General features: G+C 42.6%; 1 protein-coding gene across 1 annotated transcript in view; it reads left to right on the top strand.

The window, feature by feature from the left end:
- Positions 1–20,306, top strand: part of LOC311104630 (follistatin-related protein 5-like) — a gene marked incomplete at its 5' end in the record, with an annotated part of 105,792 nt that extends 85,486 nt beyond the window's left edge. Inside the window, one exon of the mRNA XM_084146484.1 lies at positions 17,824–20,306. Coding sequence (XP_084002610.1) covers positions 17,824–18,526 — 703 coding nt within the window. The 3' untranslated portion in view covers positions 18,527–20,306. The remainder of the gene's footprint in view (positions 1–17,823) is intronic.
- Positions 20,307–21,829: the final 1,523 nt, after the last annotated feature.

Here is a 21,829-nt window from a genome sequence, read left to right as displayed (position 1 = left end):
TTAGCTCTCCTTTTACTTACAATGCTGCATTAACGCGATAGCACCCCAATGCAACAAACCATAGTTGTGGACTCGAATCACATGACTTAGACTTGAGTCTGACTCGAGTCACACATTTGATGACTTGAAACTGAACTTGATAGAAAATAAAATAACTTGAGACTCGACTTTGACTTGAGACTGATGACTTGAAATTATTTGGCCAGGTTTTGTAACGTTTTGTCACTCATTTTGTGGCACAGAGTCTCCGTGGATTACTCTCCACGCAGCCAGAAACAGTAGCCGCAGCATCACCCTTGCAAAACAAACGTGCAACAGATTGGCTAGTGAAATGCACACTCAACCCTCTGATTGGACCAGCAAACTGTCAATCAACACCACTCGGGTGAGCTAGCAAAAAGACTGCTGATTTGTTGTACAGCTATAGGATCGGGTGCAGCACAAACGTGAAATTGTAGGGAGAGAGGATTGCCTGAATTGCTTCGCCTTGCTTTTCTGGTTGGCTGGAAAGTTTCACCATCCAATTATTTCAGATCTACAGGAGTGCAAGTTTCACCATGGCACGGACTGTGGCGATATGTTGGCACATGATAATTATTTGAATATGGCAAATATTAGTCAATTATTGCATACTATCCATCCTGGCTTTTGCGGCCTACCTGAGACATGAAAAAGATAGGTGGGAGGGCATACAGGCTGTCGCCAATTTATTAATGTGCAATTTACATAAAGGGTTAAATGGGTAATGGAAACACTTCACCCACTGGAGTGACGTCATTAAGTCCAACGGTTTTTATCGACACAAGATAGTTAAATGGAAATTCACCCTAGCAGGCAATTGTCGCATCTATATACAGTACCAGTCAAACGTTTGGACACATCTACTCATTCAAGGGTTTTACTTTATTTTTACTATTTTCTACATTGTAGAATAATAGTGAAAACATAAAAACTATGAAATTAAACATGTGGAATCATGTAGTAACCAAAGAAGTGTTAAACAAATCAAAATATATTTTAGATTTTAGATTCTTCAAAGTAGCCACCCTTTGCCCTAATGACAGCTTTGCACACTCTTAGCATTCTCTCAACCAGCTTCATGAGGAATGCGTTTCCAACAGTCTTGAAGGAGTTCCCACATATGCTGAGCACTTGTTGGCTGCTTTTCCTTCACTCTGCGGTCCAACTCATCCCAAACCATCTCAATTGGGTTGAGGTCAGGTGAATGTGGAGGCCAGGTCATCTGATGCAGCACTCCATCACTCTCCTTCTTGGTCAAATAGCCCTTACACAGCCTGGAGATGTGTTTTGGGTCATTGTCCTGTTGAAAAACAAATGACAGTTCCAGTAAGGGCAAACCAGATGGGATGGCGTATTGATGCAGAATGCTGTGGTAGCCATGCTGGTTAAGTGTGCCTTGAATTCTAAATAAATCACAGACAGCGTCACCAGCAAAGCACCATCACACCTCCTCCTCCATGCTTCACGGTGGGAACCACACATGCGGAGATCATCCGTTCACCTACTCTGCGTCTCTGCGAATACCTGGAATAGTATAACAGTAATCCTTCTACCCGTTAAAAAAAAAGGGGGTGGTTGTCCAACTGGCTATCCTAAGTTGAATGCACCAATTTGTAAGTCGCTCTGGATAAGAGTGTCTGCTAAATGACTTAAATGTAAATGTAAATGTCTCACAAAGACAAGGCCTTTGGAACCAAAAAGCTCACATTTGGACTCATCAGACCAAAGGACAGATTTCCACCTGTCTAATGTCCATTGCTCATATTTCATAGCCCAAGCAAGTCTCTTCTTATTATTGGTGTCCTTTAGTAGTGGTTTCTTTGCAGCAATTCGAACACGAAGGCCTGATTCACGCAGTCTCCTCTGAACAGTTGATGTTCGGATGTCTGTTACTTGAACTCTGTGAAACATTTATTTGGGCTATAATCTGAGGTGCAGTTAATTCTAATTAACCTATCCTCTGCAGCAGAGGTAACTCTGGGTCTTCCTTTCCTGTGGCGGTCGTCATGAGAGCCAGTTTCATCATAGTGCTTGATGGTTTTTGCAACTGCACTTGAAGAAACTTTCAAAGTTCTTGATATTTTCCGTATTGACTGACCATCATGTCTTAAAGTAATGATGGACTGTAATTTCTCTTTGCTTATTTGAGCTGTTCTTGCCATAATATGGACTTGGTATTTTACCAAATAGGGCTATCTTCTGTATACCACCCCTACCTTGTCACAACACAACTGATTGGATCAAACACATTAAGAAGGAAATAAATTCCACAAATTAACTTTTAAGGCACACCTGTTAGTTGAAATGCATTCCAGGTGTCTACCTCATGAAGCTGGTTGAGAGAATGCCAAGAGTGTGCAAAGTTGTCATCAAGGCAAAGGGTGGCTATTTGAAGAATCTCAAATATAACATATATTTTGATTTGTTTAATACTTTTTTGGTTACTACATGATTCCATATGTGTTATTACATAGTTTTGATGTCTTCACTATTATTCTACAATGTAAAAAATAGTAAAAATGAAGAAAAACCCTTGAATGAGTAGGTGTGTCCAAATGTCTGACTGGTAGTATATATTTCAGTGTGACCTGCTGCAACTGACTGTCAGGTAGTGAGCAGGCTGTTGCTGAGTGAGTGAGTGGTGGGGAGGGCCGTGGGGTGTCTGTGTTGAGAAAGCACTGCAGCATGCAGTTTAGTCCACTATTGGCTGAGTCACGTGAGTGAGAAGACAGAGTAGCACGCGAGCATGTCATGACAACTTTTAACCAGATGTACAGTGGGGGAAAAAATTATTTAGTCAGCCACCAATTGTGCAAGTTCTCCCACTTAAAAAGATGAGAGAGGCCTGTAATTTTCATCATAGGTACACGTCAACTATGACAGACAAATTTAGAAAAAAAAATCCAGAAAATCACATTGTAGGATTTTAATGACTTTATTTGCAAATTATGGTGGAAAATAAGTATTTGGTCACTTACAAACAAGCAAGATTTCTGTCTCTCACAGACCTGTAACTTCTTCTTTAAGAGGCTCCTCTGTCCTCCACTCGTTACCTGTATTAATGGCACCTGTTTGAACTTGTTATCAGTATAAAAGACACCTGTCCACAACCTCAAACAGTCACACTCCAAACTCCACTATGGCCAAGACCAAAGAGCTGTCAAAGGACACCAGAAACAAAATTGTAGACCTGCACCAGGCTGGGAAGACTGAATCTGCAATAGGTAAGCAGCTTGGTTTGAAGAAATCAACTGTGGGAGCAATTATTAGGAAATGGAAGACATACAAGACCACTGATAATCTCCCTCGATCTGGGGCTCCACGCAAGATCTCACCCCGTGGGGTCAAAATGATTACAAGAACGGTGAGCAAAAATCCCAGAACCACACGGGGGGACCTAGTGAATGACCTGCAGAGAGCTGGGACCAAAGTATCAAAGCCTACCATCAGTAACACACTACGCCGCCAGGGACTCAAATCCTGCAGTGCCAGACGTGTCCCCCTGCTTAAGCCAGTACATGTCCAGGCCCGTCTGAAGTTTGCTAGAGTGCATTTGGATGATCCAGAAGAGGATTGGGAGAATGTCATATGGTCAGATGAAACCAAAATAGAACTTTTTGGTAAAAACTCAACTCGTCGTGTTTGGAGGACAAAGAATGCTGAGTTGCATCCAAAGAACACCATACCTACTGTGAAGCATGGGGGTGGAAACATCATGCTTTGGGGCTGTTTTTCTGCAAAGGGACCAGGACGACTGATCCGTGTAAAGGAAAGAATGAATGGGGCCATGTATTGTGAGATTTTGAGTGAAAACCTCCTTCCATCAGCAAGGGCATTGAAGATGAAACGTGGCTGGGTCTTTCAGCATGACAATGATCCCAAACACACCGCCCGGGCAACGAAGGAGTGGCTTCGTAAGAAGCATTTCAAGGTCCTGGAGTGGCCTAGCCAGTCTCTAGATCTCAACCACATAGAAAATCTTTGGAGGGAGTTGAAAGTCTGTGTTGCCCAGCGACAGCCCCAAAACATCACAGCTCTAGAGGAGATCTGCTTGGAGGAATGGGCCAAAATACCAGCAACAGTGTGTGACAACCTTGTGAAGACTTACAGAAAACGTTTGACCTGTGTCATTGCCAACAAAGGGTATATAACAAAGTATTGAGAAACTTTTGTTATTGACCAAATACTTATTTTCCACCATAATTTGCAAATAATAATCATAAAAAATCCTACAATGTGAATTTCTGGATCTTTTTTTCTCATTTTGTCTGTCATAGTTGACGTGTACCTATGATGAAAATTACAGGCCTCTCTCATCTTTTTAAGTGGGAGAACATGCACAATTGGTGGCTGACTAAATACTTTTTTCCCCCACTGTAGGTAGGCTATTTAACTTGTCATTATGCGTGTGGAAATTTGAAATGGACGTTATATAACTCCCTTGTGTGTTTCTGTTATGGGGAAAAGTCCTCAAAGAAACTGACATTAAATGTGGTGAATGATACATTTGCATCTGTTGGCCATCAATTTTTATATATATGCCATTTAGCAGACGCTTTTATCCAAAGCGACTTACAGTCATGCGTGCATACATTTTTTTTGTGTATGGGTGGTCCCGGGGATCGAACCCACTACCTTGGCGTTACAAGCACCGTGCTCTACCAGCTGAGCTACAGAGGACCACACTGTAGTAGCCTATTAATGTATATGCCATTGTAGGCTACTGTAGGCTACCATTTGATACAATAAATATGTTGAAATTACTATTTCACTCGAGTCATTGCAAATCAAAATGTGCGAAGTGTGTAGCCTACCTTGAGCTGGCAAACAAATTTTATAAATATTCTATAACTTCAGTGTATTGTTGTTGTATCCTTGTCTTATTATGGAATTATTATTGGCCATGTTTAATTAATTAAATTGGAAGTTATCAAAGCTCTATCGCAATTGCCGATCAGTTGTTGGAACGCATTAGATTGACAGTAACAGTCAGTCAGATTTGGCTACAGGTAAAAAATAAATAAAAAAACACTGGCTGTTGTTGACAAGCATATTGAGTTCATATACATATTATTCATATTTAATTCAGTGATTGAAATTACGACGTCATTCTCAGTTGCCTATTTCATCAGGCTATTGGGCAACACAAGCGCTTCTTACCTGGAAATCGACTCTCTATTCATGTTGAATAAATGAGTCTGTTAATTTGAACTAAGCAAGCTGCTAAATCGTTCAGTTTACATATTGCCTAAATTTTGCCTAGGCTACTGTATACTATCTGAAATAAGATGTAGGCCTATCAGGTGCTATATGCTCCCTGCATCTGTCAAAGCAAACCATGGCAAACTTTAATTACAATCATAAACCCAGATTTGAGTCTGTAGCCTATGCCTATTGAAATTACAAGTCAATCTTGCAAATTGGCCATTTATAGCTGTTTGCAGTCTTCATATCTGGCACATAATGGCAGAATTGCCAAAAAATAGCCTAACGTTCGTTTTGTTAAGTTTGTCCAAGTGTTTCTTGCTCAGATATTGAGATCCTCTGTCTAACTTTCATCACTCAAACTCTCCTGTCGGATTTATCTATAGTTATGCACATGCGCAAAAGGGATTTATTTACAATTATCAACGGGGTTCGAACCTGAATGCTGACTGGCTGAAAGCCATGGTATAGCAGACCGTATACAATGGGTATGACAAAAAAATACTTTTTACTGTTGTAATTACGTTGGTAACCAGTTTAAGCAATAAGGCACCCGGCGGTTTATGGTATATACCACAACTAACAGCCAGGCACTCCACATTGTGTCATGATTAAGAACAGCCCTTAACCTTGGTATATTAGCCATATACCACATCCCCTCGTGCCTTATTGCTTAATCATAGCAGTCAAACGAGTTAAACTGACATCCACTGATGGAAATATCACGTTTCAGGAGAAGACCCAGAAGCAGACAGTGTAGAAGTAACACGAGTTTATTACAAAAACAGGGGGCAGGCAAACGACAGGTCAAAGGCAGGCAGAGGTCAGTAATCCAGATCAGAGTCCAAAAGGTACAGAACGGCAGGGAGGCTCAGGGTCAGGGCAGGCAGAAAGGTCAAAACCGGGAAAACTAGAAAACAGGAATTTGAGAAAGAGGAGACAAAGGGCTGTGAGACATGGGTTTGATCCTAGACACATGAAACGTGGGATGTATACGGAGGGTACGGGGCAACAGAGGACGAACAGCAGAGGGGCTAATGATCTTGGAGATGGGGAAAGGGCCAATAAACCGGGGGGAAAATTTGCGGGACTCCACCCGGAGGGGCAGATCTCGGGAGGACAGCCATACCTTCTGCCCGAGATGATACCGGGGTGCCGGGGTCCGGTGGCGGTCCGCTTGTCGTCGACCTGGATGTGGTCTTGAGAAGAGCCGACCGGGCTCTCCTCCAGGTACGATGACAGCTGCAGACAAACATCTGGGCCGAGGGTATGCCGACCTCATCCTCTCGCTCCGGGAAGAGCGGGGGCTGATAACCCAGGGAACACTCAAAGGGCGAAAGACCCTTGGCAGAGCAGGGAAGGGTGTTGCGGGCGTATTCGACCCACACTAGTTGCTGACTCCGGGTGGTGTGGTTGGCGGAGACCAGGCAGCGCAGAGTCGTCTCCAGGTCTCGGTTGGCTCGCTCTGACTGAGGGTGGAAACCGGAGGACAGGTTGGCTGACGACCCAATGAGTGTGCAGAACGCCTTCCAGAACCGGGACGAGAACTGAGGACCCCGGTCGGAGACCATGTTCACTGGGAGTCCATGGATCCGGAAGACGTGCTGCACCATGAGCTGGGCCATCTCTTTGGCGGAGGGTAGCTTGGGGAGAGGAATGAAGTGGGCGGCTTTGGAAAACAGATCCACAACTGTCAGAATGGCGGTGTTGCCATCAGACGGGGGAAGACCCGTGACAAAGTCCAGGGATATGTGAGACCAGGGACGGTGAGGAACAGTCAGAGGTTGGAGGAGACCAGCCAGAGCTTGCAGAGGAGTTTTATTCTGTGCACAGATCGTGCAGGCGGCGACGAACGCGGAGACATCAGGAACCATGGTAGGCCACCAAAAGCGTTGTTGCACAAAGGCCAGGGTCCAACAGGAGCCCGGGTGGCAGGCAAGCCTGGAGGAGTGGGCCCACTCCAGGACCGAGGAGCTTGTGTTGGGATCAAAATCTCCCTGGGAAGAAATCCTGGGGATTTTGTGTTGGAAGTTCGAACATTCTAGAAACTCCCAATTACACAAAATCCAATGGTATTTATATATCAAAAGATAAAGGCCATGGCAATGGACCATGCAGGCCCTCCGATTTCATGACCCAATACAGCACCTAGTTCACGTTCACTATCAGTCCCATTGATGTCCAAGTCCCCAGCCCTAACGCCCCAAATGGACAAAACAATCTCTGGATCAATGCTTTACTTCACAGTGCTGATAAGGTGCTCCATCACTCTCTAACAGTAATTTTCTGTCCACATGAACAGACAGTGGGAGACATTTAAAATCACATAAAAGAAGACGGATGTTACCGAGATTGAAGTGCATGTCAGAATTGATCAGACAGCATTCAGATTTAATTTTGCCATGTCGGCCCCTCACATTCTCCCTCCAGTCTTGCATATCAGAATTAAAATGTGTCATTATCACTCCTCTTTGATTTTTTAAAATATAATATAGTATTTTCAATCATTAATATGCCCATTGAAATCTATTAGTGTGAAGCATAGGGCAGACGATTTCAACTCAGCTTGCAGAGATTGCTCATCTGAGGCGATAAGAAAAAGGCCACTGAAATGTGAAATGTGTAGACCGTATCCACCCCTCTCTTCTTCTCAAACCAATCCTAAGGCCTTTTCTTTGAGGAACTGAGATATTGCAGCTAAGAGAGTCACACACCCCTCTGTCAAATCTATTTTGTCCATTCAGAGTATAGTAATAGGAGAGGTGATGCAAATGGAAGTCACTGTTAAGATTTTAATCACAGCATGAGCGGGGAAAATGTGCAACTATTCAATAGTGGTGAGGATAACAGACCTAGTACTTCTCTTGACAATCATACATTTAATTCTACTCTCCTCAATTGTAAATGTAACTGTAGCCTTGGTCAGGAACAAACATCCGGTTATCTAACCAAGATGGGAGCAGTGGTGAAACGGTGTTTGAGGTCCCGGAACGCCCGGTCAGCAGCTGGGGACCATGTGAACGGAACCTTGGGAGAGGTGAATGCAGACAGGGGGGAAGCCAGGGTGCTGTAACCCTGGATAAAGTGGCGATAAAAGTTGGCGAATCCCAGGAAAAGTTGCACTCTGGACGTAGGCTGGGGCAAATCCACCACTGCTCTCAACTTCCCGGGATCGGGAAGGGGATGGGGTAGCCCAGGAAGGGGATGGTGGAGCGAATGGAATTCGCATTTCTCCGCTTTCACAAAAAGCTGGTTCTCCAGGAGGCGTTGGAGGACCTGTCGGACGTGGAACACGTGTTCTTGGGCGGAGCAGGAGAAGACGAGGATGTCATCGAGGTAGACGAAGACGAACCGGTTCAACATGTCGCGGAGAACATCATTAACCAGGGCCTGTGACACAGCTGGAGCATTGGTAAGGCCAAATGGCATGACCAGATACTCGAAGTGACCGCTGGCCATGTTGAAGGCAGTCTTCCACTCGTCCCCCTCCCGTATCCGCACCAGGTGGTAGGCATTCCGTAGATCCAGCTTGGAGAACACGTTGGCCCCCTGGAGTGGCTTGAAGGCTGAGGAGATTTTTTAAAATTTTTATTTCACCTTTATTTAACCAGGTAAGCCAGTTGAGAACAATTTCTCATTTACAACTGCGACCTGGCCAAGATAAAGCAAAGCAGTGCGATAAAAACAACAACAACACAGAGTTACATATGGGATAAACAAAATGTACAGTCAAAAACACAATAGAAAATCTATATACAGTGTGTGCAAATGTAGTAAGTTATGGAGGTAAGGCAATAAATAGGCCATAGTGCAAAATAATTACAATTTAGTATTAAGACTGGAGTGATAGATGTGCAGAAGATGATGTGCAAATAGAGATACTGAGGTGCAAATGAGCAAAATAAATAACAATATGGGGATAGTTGGGTGTGCTAATTACAGATGGGCTGTGTACAGGTACAGTGATCGGTAAGCTGCTCTGACAACTGATGCTTAAAGTTAGTGAGGGAGATAAGAGTCTCCAGCTTCAGAGATTTTTGCAGTTCGTTCCAGTCATTGGCAGCAGAGAACTGGAAGGAATGGCGGCCAAAGGAGGCTTTGGGGATGACCAGTGAGATATACAGTTGAAGTCGGAAGTTTACATACACCTTAGCCAAATACATTTAAACTCAGTTTTTCACTATTCCTGACATTTAATCCTAGTAAAAATTCCCTGTCTTAGGTCAGTTAGGATCACCACTTTATTTTAAGAATGTGAAATGTCAGAATAATAGTAGAGAGAATGATTTATTTCAGCTTTTATTTCAGTCAGAAGTTTACATATACTCAATTAGTATTTGGTAGCATTGCCTTTAAATTATTTAACTTGGGTAAAACATTTTGGGTAACAAGCTTCCCACAATAAGTTGGCTGAATTTTGGCCCATTCCTCCTGACAGAGCTGGTGTAACTGAGTCAGGTTTGTAGGCCTCCTTGCTCGCACATGCTTTTTCAGTTCTGCCCACACATTTTCTATAGGATTGAGGTCAGGGCTTTGTGATGGCCACTCCAATACCTTAACTTTGTTGTCCTTAAGCCATTTTGGCACAACTTTGGAAGTATGCTTGGGGTCATTGTCCATTTGGAAGACCCATTTGCGACCAAGCTTTAACTTCCTGATTGATGTCTTGAGATGTTGCTTCAATATGTCCATATAATTTTCCTTCCTCATGATGCCATCTATTTTGTGAATCCACCAGTCCCTCCTGCAGCAAAGCACCCCCACAGCATGATGCTGCCACCCCGTGCTTCACGGTTGGGATGGTGTTTTTCGGCTTGCAAGCATCCACCTTTTTCCTCCAAAAATAACGATGGTCATTATGGCCAAACAGTTCTATTTTAGTTTCATCAGACCAGAGGACATTTCTCCAAAAAGTACGATCATTGTCCCCATGTGCAGTTGCAAACCGTAGTCTGGCTTTTTTATGGCGGTTTAGGAGCAGTGGCTTCTTCCTTGCTGAGTGGCCTTTCAGGTTATGTCGATATAGGACTCGTTTTACTGTGGATATAGATACTTTTGTACCTGTTTCCTCCAATATCTTCACAAGGTCCTTTGCTGTTGTTCTGGGATTGATTTGCACTTTTCGCAACAAAGTACGTTCATCTCTAGGAGACAAATCGCGTCTCCTTCCTGAGCAGTATGACGGCTGCGTGGTCCCATGATGTTTATACTTGCGTACTATTGTTTGTACAGATGAACGTGGTACCCAAGGATGAACCAGACTTGTGGAGGTCTACCATTTTTTTCTGAGGTCATGGTTGATTTTCCCATGATGTCAAGCAAAGAGGCACTGAGTTTGAAGGTAGGCCTTGAAATGCATCCACAGGTACACCTCCAATTGACTCAAATTATGTCAATTAGCCTATTAGAAGCTTCTAAAGCCATGACATCATTTTCTGGAATTTTCAAAGCTGTTTAAATGCACAGTCAACTTAGTGTATGTAAACTTCTGACCCACTGGAATTGTGATACAGTGAATTATAAGTAAAATAATCTGTCTGTAAACAATTGTTGGAAAAATTACTTGTGTCATGCACAAAGTAGCTGTCCTAACCGACTTGCCAAAACTATAGTTTGTTAACAAGAAATTTGTGGAGTGGTTGAAAAACTAGTTTTAATGACTCCAACCTAACTTCAGACTTCAACTGTACCTGCTGGAGCGCATACTACGGGTGGGTGTTGCTATGGTTACCAATGAGCTAAGATAAGGCGTGATTTGCCTAGCAGTGATTTATAGATGACCTGGAGCCAGTGGGTTTGGCGACGAATATGTATTGAGGGCCAGCCAACGAGAGCGTACAGGTCACAATGGTGGGTAGTATATGGGGCTTTGGTGACAAAACGGATGGCACTATGATAGACTACATCCAATTTGCTGAGTAGAGTGTTGGAGGCTGTTTTGTAAATGACATCGCCGAAGTCAAGGATCGGTAGGATAGTCAGTTGTACGAGGGCATTTTTGGCAGCATGAGGGAAGGAGGCTTTGTTGCGAAATTAGTGATAGCGGGTAGTGGTTCTTCACCTTGATGTCATTGAGGCCCCGGTAGTCGATGCACAGGCGCAGGGTTTTATACTTCTTCTCAATAAAGAACAACCCTGCACCGGCGGGGGAGGCATAAGGACAGATGAATCCGGCAGCTAGGGATTCCTCAAAGTAGGTCTCCGGACCGACAGCGATTACAGTCGTCCCCGGGGCGGAGTGGTGCCTGAGAGAAGGTCAATTCCACAGTAGTAGGGTCGGTGCGGCAGAAGCGAAGTGGCCCGGGCCTTACTGAACACCTCCCGGAGGTCCTGGTACTTTGCGGGAATGGCGGAGAGGTCCGAGGCAACTTCCGAGACCCCAGGAAGACGTCCCAGGGCAGGCTGCGCTGGCTTCAGGCAATGAGCGTGGCAGAACGGGCTCCAGCCCATGATGGCACCAGTAGAACAGTCAATAAAGAGGTTGTGTCGCTGGAGCCAAGAGAAACCCAATACCACGGGAACCTGAGGAGACTTAATTAGCAGGAATTGGATCGTCTCGCTGTAGTTCCCTGATACTCGTAGGTTGATGGGGGTGGTATTGTGGGTGACCCGGCTTATAGAGCACCCGTCCAGCGCTCTAACGCCCATGGGAATGGAGAGGGGCTGAGTGGGGATGCCCAGCTCAGACACCAGGGTAGTGTCCATAAAGCTCTCATCGGCCCCAGAGTCGATGAGTACCCGGAGAGATTTCAACTGGTTCCCCCACAGCAAGATGGCATGAAAGGGGGTGCGAGTAAGGGGAGAGGAAAAGTTATCCGTATGGCCCACTAGAGTACTCGCTCCTACCGGTGAGCCTGGTCTTTTAGTGGACAGGTGGCTTCGTGTGAAGCCTGTATTGCCGTTGCACGAACTCCTCCAGACTGAAGCATACAGCCGACTGGTGTACCCACACTGCCGTAGCCCAGGCGAGAGCCCTCCCGGACATCAGCGTGATGAAGTACGCTATCTTAGAGCGGTCCAAGGGGAAGTGAGTCCTGATTGGCGCAGGTGAGTCCTGAGTGGCGCAGTGGTCTAAGTCACTGCATCGCAGTGCTAACTGTGCCACTAGAGATCCTGGTTCGAATCCAGGCTCTGTCGCAGCCGGCCGCGACCGGGAGACTCATGGGCGGCGCACAATTGGCCCAGCGTCGTCCAGGGTAGGGGAGGGAATGGCCGGCAGGGATGTAGCTCAGTTGATAGAGCATGGTGTTTGCAACGCCAGGGTTGTGGGTTCGATTCCCACGGGGGGCCAGTATAAAAAATATATGTATTCACTAACTGTAAGTCGCTCTGGATAAGAGCGTCTGCTAAATGACTAAAATGTAAATGTAAGGAGGAGGGCTGCAGCTCAATTATGAGCAAACACTGAGCGAGAAATGCCAGACAGATTTGCGACTCTCCAGCGAAGCGTTCCGGGGGAGGTAAGCGGGGTTCTCGGGAAAGTGGGGTAGCCAGGAGGCCGTGCTGCTAACAGCCCAGTTACTGAGGAGCTGGGAGGTTACCGTTGTGGTAGGCTGCCTAACAGACAACCTGCGGAATTACTCCACCAATGTGTTAAACACTCGGTCATGGCGTTCGGCCAAGGTCTGGAACCCTTCCATGAGACCACGAAGCAACTCCTCGTGCCTTCCAATGGTGGCTCCTTGGCAGGAGATGACGTTGCGGAGCTGGTCCGAGTCTGCTGGGTCAGTCATGGCCAGTTCGTACTATCACATTTCAGGAGAAGAGCCAGATGCAGACAGTGTAGTAGTAACAAAAGTTTATTACAAAAACAGGGGGCAGGCAAACAACAGGTCAAGGGCAGGCAGAGGTCTGTAATCCAGATCAGAGTCCAAAAGGTACAGAATGGCAGGCAGTCTCAGGATCAGGGCAGGCAGAGGTCAATAATCCAGGGTGGTGTGACAAGGTACAGAACGGCAGGCAGGCTCAGGGTCAGGGCAAGCAGAATGGTCAAAACCGGGAAAACTAGAAAACAGGAACTTGAGAAAGACAGGCGCAAGGGGAAAAACGCTGGTAGGTTTGACGAAACAAAACGAACTGGCAACAGACAAATAGAGAACACAGGTATAAATACACTGGGGATAATGGGGAAGATGGGCGACACCTGGAGGGGGGTGGAGACAATCACAAAGACAGGTGAAAGATCAGGGTGTGACAGGAAAATGATCTGGCGAGTTTAATAAGGGCGAATTATCTTTTCATATTCAAATTTGTCAGTTCGCAATAATCATTATTTTGATGAAAATCGAATTTTGCTTCTAACGTCGTTATGTGGATATTCCTTCTTAATTGGCTCGATAACGTTATGGAAAAAAGGTTTGTTGTATCAATGTGGCAACTCCTCTCTTGCTGTGGAAAAACAATTTGGGCTAGTTTCAGGCATTTTGGGCAGGTTTTGAGTGGTCATTGGTTAGAAATGTCTGCTTGACCTGGCAACCTAGGAGACACCGCTGCAAAGCATAGAGCGTACTGAACAGAGAGTGCCGTTGCACTTGACCAAATAAATTCCAGTAATTCATGAAATAATTATACATTTATCTGACACGTCGCGACCCACCATGAACAGGTCCGCTACCCACTTTGGGTCACAACCCATACTTTAAGAAAGGCTGATATAGATACAATAACAACACTTGATACAAATAACACCACTGCTTATAAAAAACCCAGACTCAAAACTGATTCAAAACTAATAATGTCCCTTGTGTCCAAAAGTAATCTTACACTAGGTACTAGTTTCCTGGTGCCAGATTATGCCTACTCAGAAGCATGTTCAGTTGAGAATCTACATGGAATCTACATTTAGTCCACAAATAGGCTTTAATCTGTGACCATGAATTTTGCCCTAGGTGTAGATTGAACCTCCCTGGAGGCTATTTTGTAAATGACATCGCCGAAGTCAAGGATCGGTAGGACAGTCAGTTGTACGAGGGCATGTTTGGCAGCATGAGTGAAGGAGGCTTTGTTGCGAAATTAGTGATAGCCACCATTTAGGCCAATGGAAAGGTCAAACCATGCCCACTCTGGATAGATCAAACTCAATCAAGTGCACCTATTGATAGCTTTTCATGTTTAATAACTCCCTTAGCCTCAGCCAAGATCAATCCATTGTGGGTGTCCCCAACAACTCCCCCAAACCAATATGCAGTCAGTGCACCTCGTAGCACAAAACAGAAGTCTCAGAGCACTGACCATCACAATATACAAAGAATTTGAAGGCTTTTAGATTTGTCAGGAATAACCACCCGGGCGGGGCTTTGGGGAGCCAAGGATATGGCATTGTGCACAAGGCCTTTTTAAATACCCTATCTCTTTGAAACGTCTGAAAACGCGGCTTACAAGAGCCCTTGATTGTGCTCTTAGGGCGCATAGAGTCTCTATTGAATGTTTTTGCCAACTCTATTATTGTGGTCTTGGAATTCAATTCCGGTCCAATCTTTTGTGCTGTTGTATCTGACTCACTTGGTGGGGAGTCGACAGTGATGAACGTGTTGGTGGCTGTATTGTACGTCATGTTTTTACATTTCTGTCAGTGAATGGACAATGGAAAATAAGAGTCTGTCGGTGGATTTGAACATAGTTCATGGTAGTATATATTCTTTAGCCTTTCTTCATTCTACAGTAAGTAATTGCTGGCATTCTTACATAAACATAGTATTTTGTCTATATCTCATCAATATCTTACAGTATATCAAAGCAGCATAATGCATTTGGCAGATCATCCGATCAGTACACTATTAAGGTTTAGACCAATGATTTCTAGGATGTAAACCAGCACCACACTGCTAGCTTCAACAAGAATTTGTAGTATTAGCAGTAGGGTTATCGCAGTGGCTCAACAAGTCACATCACTATGCACTGTACTGAAAGCTGGCTTATGTCATAGCTTGAAGACACTCTTTAATATTTATGTTAGGTAACAATACATCAGTACGTCAATAAAATGCATGAAGTGAGAGAAGATTATTTAAAATGTGATTTTTATTTCCATGTTGGAGGAAGGTTAGACAAAATGACATAAGGACTTCATGACACATTCATAACCCATACATACCACTTTCATAAGCAGTGTGCGCATAATCATTTCTTACATGCGTATGTCAAGCACCGCAAGTTGATGTTTTCATTATGTTACAGTACTGCAATGATACATTTGTGGTGGTAGACAGAAGCATTTAATCTATGTTTATATGCTGCATATGTGTTATATATGGTTTATGAACGTGTCATGACATATTGTATGCAAGTTGATTTACTGTACACTACATTACAAACATAGGAGTACAGTGGGGGACTTCTAGTTCTAAAATGTTTCTTATCTTCCAGGTATTCCCAGAATACACCCTGCAAGACATAACAAACAACTTTAGGAGCTCACATTCATTAAAATAATTGACTAAACGTCACACATTTCTGCTTGTAAGCAAACTAATTTATTTGATATTGTTCCGTAGATGGTATACATCTTGCTCTGCCTTGCTTTTTGTCAATTTGCTATTAATTGTAGAGTAAGCCTAATGGACATAGCAAAAAGATTATAGTTGGCATGTTTTTTGGGCTGAGTGGTGGGTTTAACAAATAAATATTAAACCAATAAAAAAAAAATGGTTTTGCCTATTACAGAGACAACATCCTTATTTTCCTCTGTTTAGGAATTGAGTTCAAGTGAACCAAAAAGCAAACTCCTGGCTTATTATAAAGTATGCAAGACAAACTAAAACAAAGTATACAGCTCATAACTCAACACACAAGTGTTACTTTTCACATAATTCCACAGTATTTGTAAAAATCTGTATAGTTTACCAATTATGGGAGGCATGCTGAAAACAAAACAACAAAAGGCAACTGGCAATTTATATTTTGCTCAATGTGTTGAAATATGATATGGGTTTACAAGCAAAGCCAGCCCAGATGTTAGTTTTACTGTTCATAGAGAACACAAACAAGCCCATATTTCTCAATAACTTTTTCTAACAAACTTCAGCACTACTCATTTTTAGCAAAAATAAGGCTGAAGGCAAAATTGTCATATTGACCTTCATATATCAAACACTCTGCTTTATGTCACTGTAGATGTGCTCAATTCACTGATCTGTCTTAATGTACACATTTGTAGAGAGTAGGGACATTGATCATGGTGAGTAGGGATGTCATAAAATGTATACCATACTATTGATACATTCTCATAGCACTAGTTACAGTTGCTTGCACTGACATAGTACTCCTTTCTCCCTATCAGGAGTCCACCCACAACATAATTGAATTCTCATTTTTTTCTCATTCTCCCATAGATCAAATAATAGTTATTTTCTCAAACTGTGTTAGCTTTGACTTAATTTCACTCCCTGTGGCTTTTCTTTACTTGAAGGTGCTTGTGTTAGGATCAAAATCTCCCTGGGAAGAAATCCTGGGGATTTTGTGTTGGAAGTTCGAACATTCTGGAAACTCCCAATTACACAAAATCCAGGGGTATTTATATATCAAAAGATAAAGGCCATGGCAATGGACCATGCATGCCCTCCGATTTCATGACCCAATACAGCACCTAGTTCACGTTCACTATCAGTCCCATTGATTTCCAAGTCCCCAGCCCTATTGCCCCAAATGGACGATACAATCTCTGGATCAATGCTTTACTTCACAGTGCTGATAAGGTGCTCCATCACTCTCTAACGGTAATTTTCTGTCCACATGAACAGACAGTGGGGGACATTTAAAATCACATAAAAGAAGAAAGATTTTACCGAGATTTAAGTGCATGTCAGAATTGATCAGACAGCATTCAGATTTAATTTTGCCATGTCGGCCCCTCACATTCTCCCTCCAGTCTTGCATATCAGAATTCGAATGTGTCATTATCACTCCTCTTTGGATTTTTTATGTATAATATAGTATTTTCAATCATTAATATGCCCATTGAAATCTATTACTGTGAAGCATAGGGCAGATGATTTCAACTCAGCTTGCAGAGATTGCTCATCTGAGGCAATAAAAAAAAGGCCACTGAAATGTGAAATGTGTAGACCGTATCCACCCCTCTCTTCTTCTCAAACCAATCCTAAGGCCTTTTCTTTGAGGAACTGAGATATTGCAGCTAAGAGAGTCACACACACCTCTGTCAAAACTATTTAGTCCATTCACAGTATAGTAATAGGAGAGGTGATGCAAATGGAGGTCCTTGTCACTGTTAAGATTTTAATTACAGCGTGAGCGGGGAAAATGTGCAACTATTCAATAGTCGTGAAGATAACAGACCTAGTACTTCTCTCGACAGTCCACAAATGTAAATGTAACTGTAGCCTTGGTGAAGGTTGGCTTTAATTCTAATGTCGCACCACTATGAAGTGTGACGTCAGGAAGCAAGTGAAAATTAATTCAAGCCTGTAGGTGTAATGTGCAACAAAAATTAATTAATTAATTAATAAAGAAGCATAAAATAAATGTTTTATTCTCTTTTTTTTGTGTTGACCATCTACAGTACATTTAATGGTTTTATTTGTGCCATAAAAACATGTGAACAAGTATAGTAACATTCAAAATGTCTCCTTCTCTATCTAGATTTGGAATTGTCCTCCACAGAAATGAACCGGCGCTCCACAAGATCGACCTGGAGACCACGTTGTCAGTGAAGAACATCAGCCTGCTCAAGTACAACTGCATCCCCAAGTCTCTGGCTTACACCCACCTGGGCGGCTACTACTTCGTCAACTGCAGGCCCGATTCCATGGGTGCCACCCAGCCCCAACTCATCGTGGACAGTGTGACAGACTCCGTGATTAGACACAACGGGGACGTCACCGGCACCCCGTACATGTCTCCGGACGGACACTACCTGGTCACGGTGGACGACCATGATGGCTTGATGAGGATCCAGCAGATCACGGTGCGCGGGGAGATTGGCGAGCCCTTCGACATCCACACCAACCTTCACCTGTCTGATGTGGTCTTCCAGCCGTCGTTCACCGAGGTCCACCAGTACAACGTCTTCGGAAGTTCGGGAAGCCAAACGGACTCTCTATACGTCGAGCTGAGCACAGGCAATGTGAAGATGATCAAGAGTCTGAAGGAGGCCACCAAGACTTCCGATTGGCCGTGGAGCAGTAGGAACCGAGTGATGACCGGCAGTGGACTTTTCGGACAGTACCTCATGACCCCGTCCAGGGAGTCTATCTTCATCCTGGACGGTCGTCTCAACAAGCTCAACTGCGAGATCACCGATGTCGTCAAAGGCAACGTAGTGACGTGGGTTGGCGAGTCATAGGCCGGTCTGTGTTTAGACTCGTCCTGTGTTATTATTAAGGTACAGTTGCACTGAATTTGGTTGCAGATACATAATTTATTGGTTGTGACGAAAAACGTATGCAATTCTCAAAACCAAAATTGACCGTTTAAAATCGTATTGGACGTTGGGACATTCATTCTAAAAAATAGGGAGTGATTTGTTGCCGTTGTTTACTAGCCGAGTTGAAATCTTGGTGGTTCCACAAGATCTTCTAGGGGATATCTGTTAAAATTAGACAAATTAGCAGCATATTATAATTTTTTTGATTGCAAGTCTTGCTAATTCAATTGGATGGAAGTTTTTCGATAATCACGTCAACTGGCGTTTTGCTAAAAAGAGGGAGAAAATATGTCTAAACTATCCTCCTCTGTTTTGTCTACCCCCGTTCCCTTTTTTTCCCCTGTGCCTTGAAGGAAAACAAACTCCAAAAGAGGAATTAACATAATTATTCCCGTTGCGGCTGCAGATTACACCTTCTTCTCTTTGACCCTCCTTCAGGGTGAGAGATGCTCCAAAAATCCATGTTTCTTGTCTTTTTTTTCATCTCGGACCGACGTGCAGCCCATTCTAGGCTAATTAAAATGAGCTCTTGCTGAGACCCTGTCTTGTTTGAAGTGGAGACGGAGAGATTGAGTTGTCCATTATGATGTAGTGCTGCTTGGTCACCTTTGATCTCAGAGTCTTCAACAGAGCTAATGATTTGAATGTGATTTCATCCAACAATCCTTGTCGCAACGACAATGTTAATAGATTGATCCGTCTTAATATTTGTGGGATAAATGAATTAAAGTTTCACACTTTGATTCACAATGTCAGTGTGTGTGTATGTAGAAAAACATTCAAATTTGAAGAATATCCCTGGCACAAAAGGAGTCATAGTATATGATAGAATGTACTTAGATATTGTCAGTCGATTTTGGCAATGTTTAGCAAATTGATATTTATCATTACAGTGAAAGAAAGAGGGAGGTGTTTAGTTGGAAGTGGATTTTTGCAGTTGTAGAGAATAGATGCACTTTGAGCTGTGTGGGTCTAATGAGAATATAGAGAGAGACCTTGGTCTATAAGCTTCAAATGTGAGTCACATTTATTTTAAAATGCTACAAGGCAGAGTATAGTTGGATGAATCAGTTGTACCTATGAAACCTGGCAAGTACGTGGCCCGTTGTGCTTAGGACACATTGTTTCTTCGAAGGACACATTCTATGCATTTTCACCATAGCACTCTAACACAAACACAATGAGGAATATGTTAATGTATTATTTTTCAAATCTAATGTTGGACCTTTGGTTGGTTATGGACAGGTCCGTTTTATGTTCCCAATTAAGATGATACGTTTTTATATATTTTGATGTTTTGTTTTATTTGGTCAATTCAATTTCAATTCATACAAAAATGATATCACATTTTGTTTGGTGTTGCCCCTTGATACCCATAGGACTGTACTGATTACCTGTGACCTTTCTTATTGTTTTCTGTATATAGCAGCAGAGTTGACTAAGTTCCTTAATATGGTAGTTTTCATACAGTTTTTGAGGGCTCTGTTCATTATTTTGAGTGAATACGCAGCCTCCTTTTTAAGAAACGAAAAGAGCACCATTGTCATCTCGCTATCCTTGACCAAGTACATTGTGATTTCACCTACTGAGACGTTGTATTTTCCATTATAGCCATGTACTGTTTGTTGATTCATGTGGTTGTTATTTATGTAGAGAATACACACTTGACATTTTACCTGACAATAAAGTCTATACCTTCAAAAATACCTTTGAAAATGCAGAAATCTCCTTTCTGTGGAAAATGTGTTTCAAACATGGTTTCAGCCCACACTCTACTAATGCCGTTGAAAAACCAGGTTCAACACAGTTCAGAGACATTTCTTCGGTAATACTAGTTGCTCACAATAGCCCCATTTATACCTGGTTGTAACATTTGTCCTCTGTCTTGATATTGTTCACATTCTGATGTGCCCACATTTTTAGACAGGTGTAGGCAATTAAAATATGCATTGTGATCTGATTGTGATCAGATCTTCCTGACCACCTCCGGAGGTAGTCAGGGACCCATTGTATCTGGATATCAATCAAGTGTAAACAGATCTGGATGGTCACACCATTTAAATCATCATTATACCGATCTCTAAAATCATTGACAGGTAGCACCATTGACTTATGGCATCAATAATTGTCTAAAAATAAATACATTCATATTGTTTTCAAAGAATATCTGTCAAATAATCTGTATACAGGGAGGCACAGTGGATGGATAAGAGATAGATTTTACTACCATGTGTAGATGCAACGGCTACAATGTGGGCACAATCAGAATGTGGACAGGATCAGGATAAATTGCATGTTAGCACCAGGTATAAACGAGGCTCATGACATTCTGTGAATATGAACATATCTATGAATTTTCTTGAATATCATTTTGAAAGAGCTTTGGAAATTTTATTTAAAAGACCCTTATATTGATTCAGCAGTTTTTGTCGCTCTTATAAAACTAATTCCACACCCAATCTTGTCTGATCGAGATGAAGGGAGACCCACACAATGTGGGTGTGCTGATACATAACTTCTTGATGGGCACTTCGCATAACCATTATTAAAATGTTTTATGCTATCATCATTATAAATTGCAATCGCTGAGTAAATAGAGTTCTTATACAAAATGATGTGTAATAGTCAATGATGGGGAGTCGTGAACTACATGTAATTCAACTAGTAATTTAATTACATTTTGCTGTAGTTTGGTGGTAGTTTAACTAAATTCAAATGTTGGTATTGTTTTCAGTATTTAATTACTTTTTTGCCATGTAGTGGTGTAGCTAACTACTGGAACTACACACTACTTTTTTACTAAAAGAACAGAGAATATGGGTAAAGTAGTCAAGATTTCCTTTATTTTTCAGCAGACCAGCCTAATTTTCACTTGAAACAGTTTAAATGTTTAATAGACTAAATTACACACTATGTTAACATCTGACTCCTGAGTGATCTTTCTTGCAATTTGTAATCTATGACATTTCAAATTTAGATATGATATTTTTTCTCGAAGTAGTTTGGATGTAGTGAACTACTTTTTCAAAGTAACTATAATTAAGTAAACTACACTGAACAAATATATAATGTAAAGTCCCATGTTTCATGAGCTGAAATAAAAGATTCCAGAAATGTTCCATACGCACAAACATTTTGTGCACTAATTTGTTTACATCCCTGTTAGTGAGCATTTCTCCTTTGCCAAGATAATCCATACACCTGACAGGTGTGGCATATCAA

Source organism: Coregonus lavaretus (assembly GCF_964263955.1).
Source record: "Coregonus lavaretus genome assembly, chromosome: 29".
In the NCBI taxonomy this organism is placed as follows: Eukaryota; Metazoa; Chordata; class Actinopteri; order Salmoniformes; family Salmonidae; genus Coregonus; species Coregonus lavaretus.
Note: the sequence above shows the minus strand (reverse complement) of the source record. Positions and strands in the feature narration are given on the sequence as shown.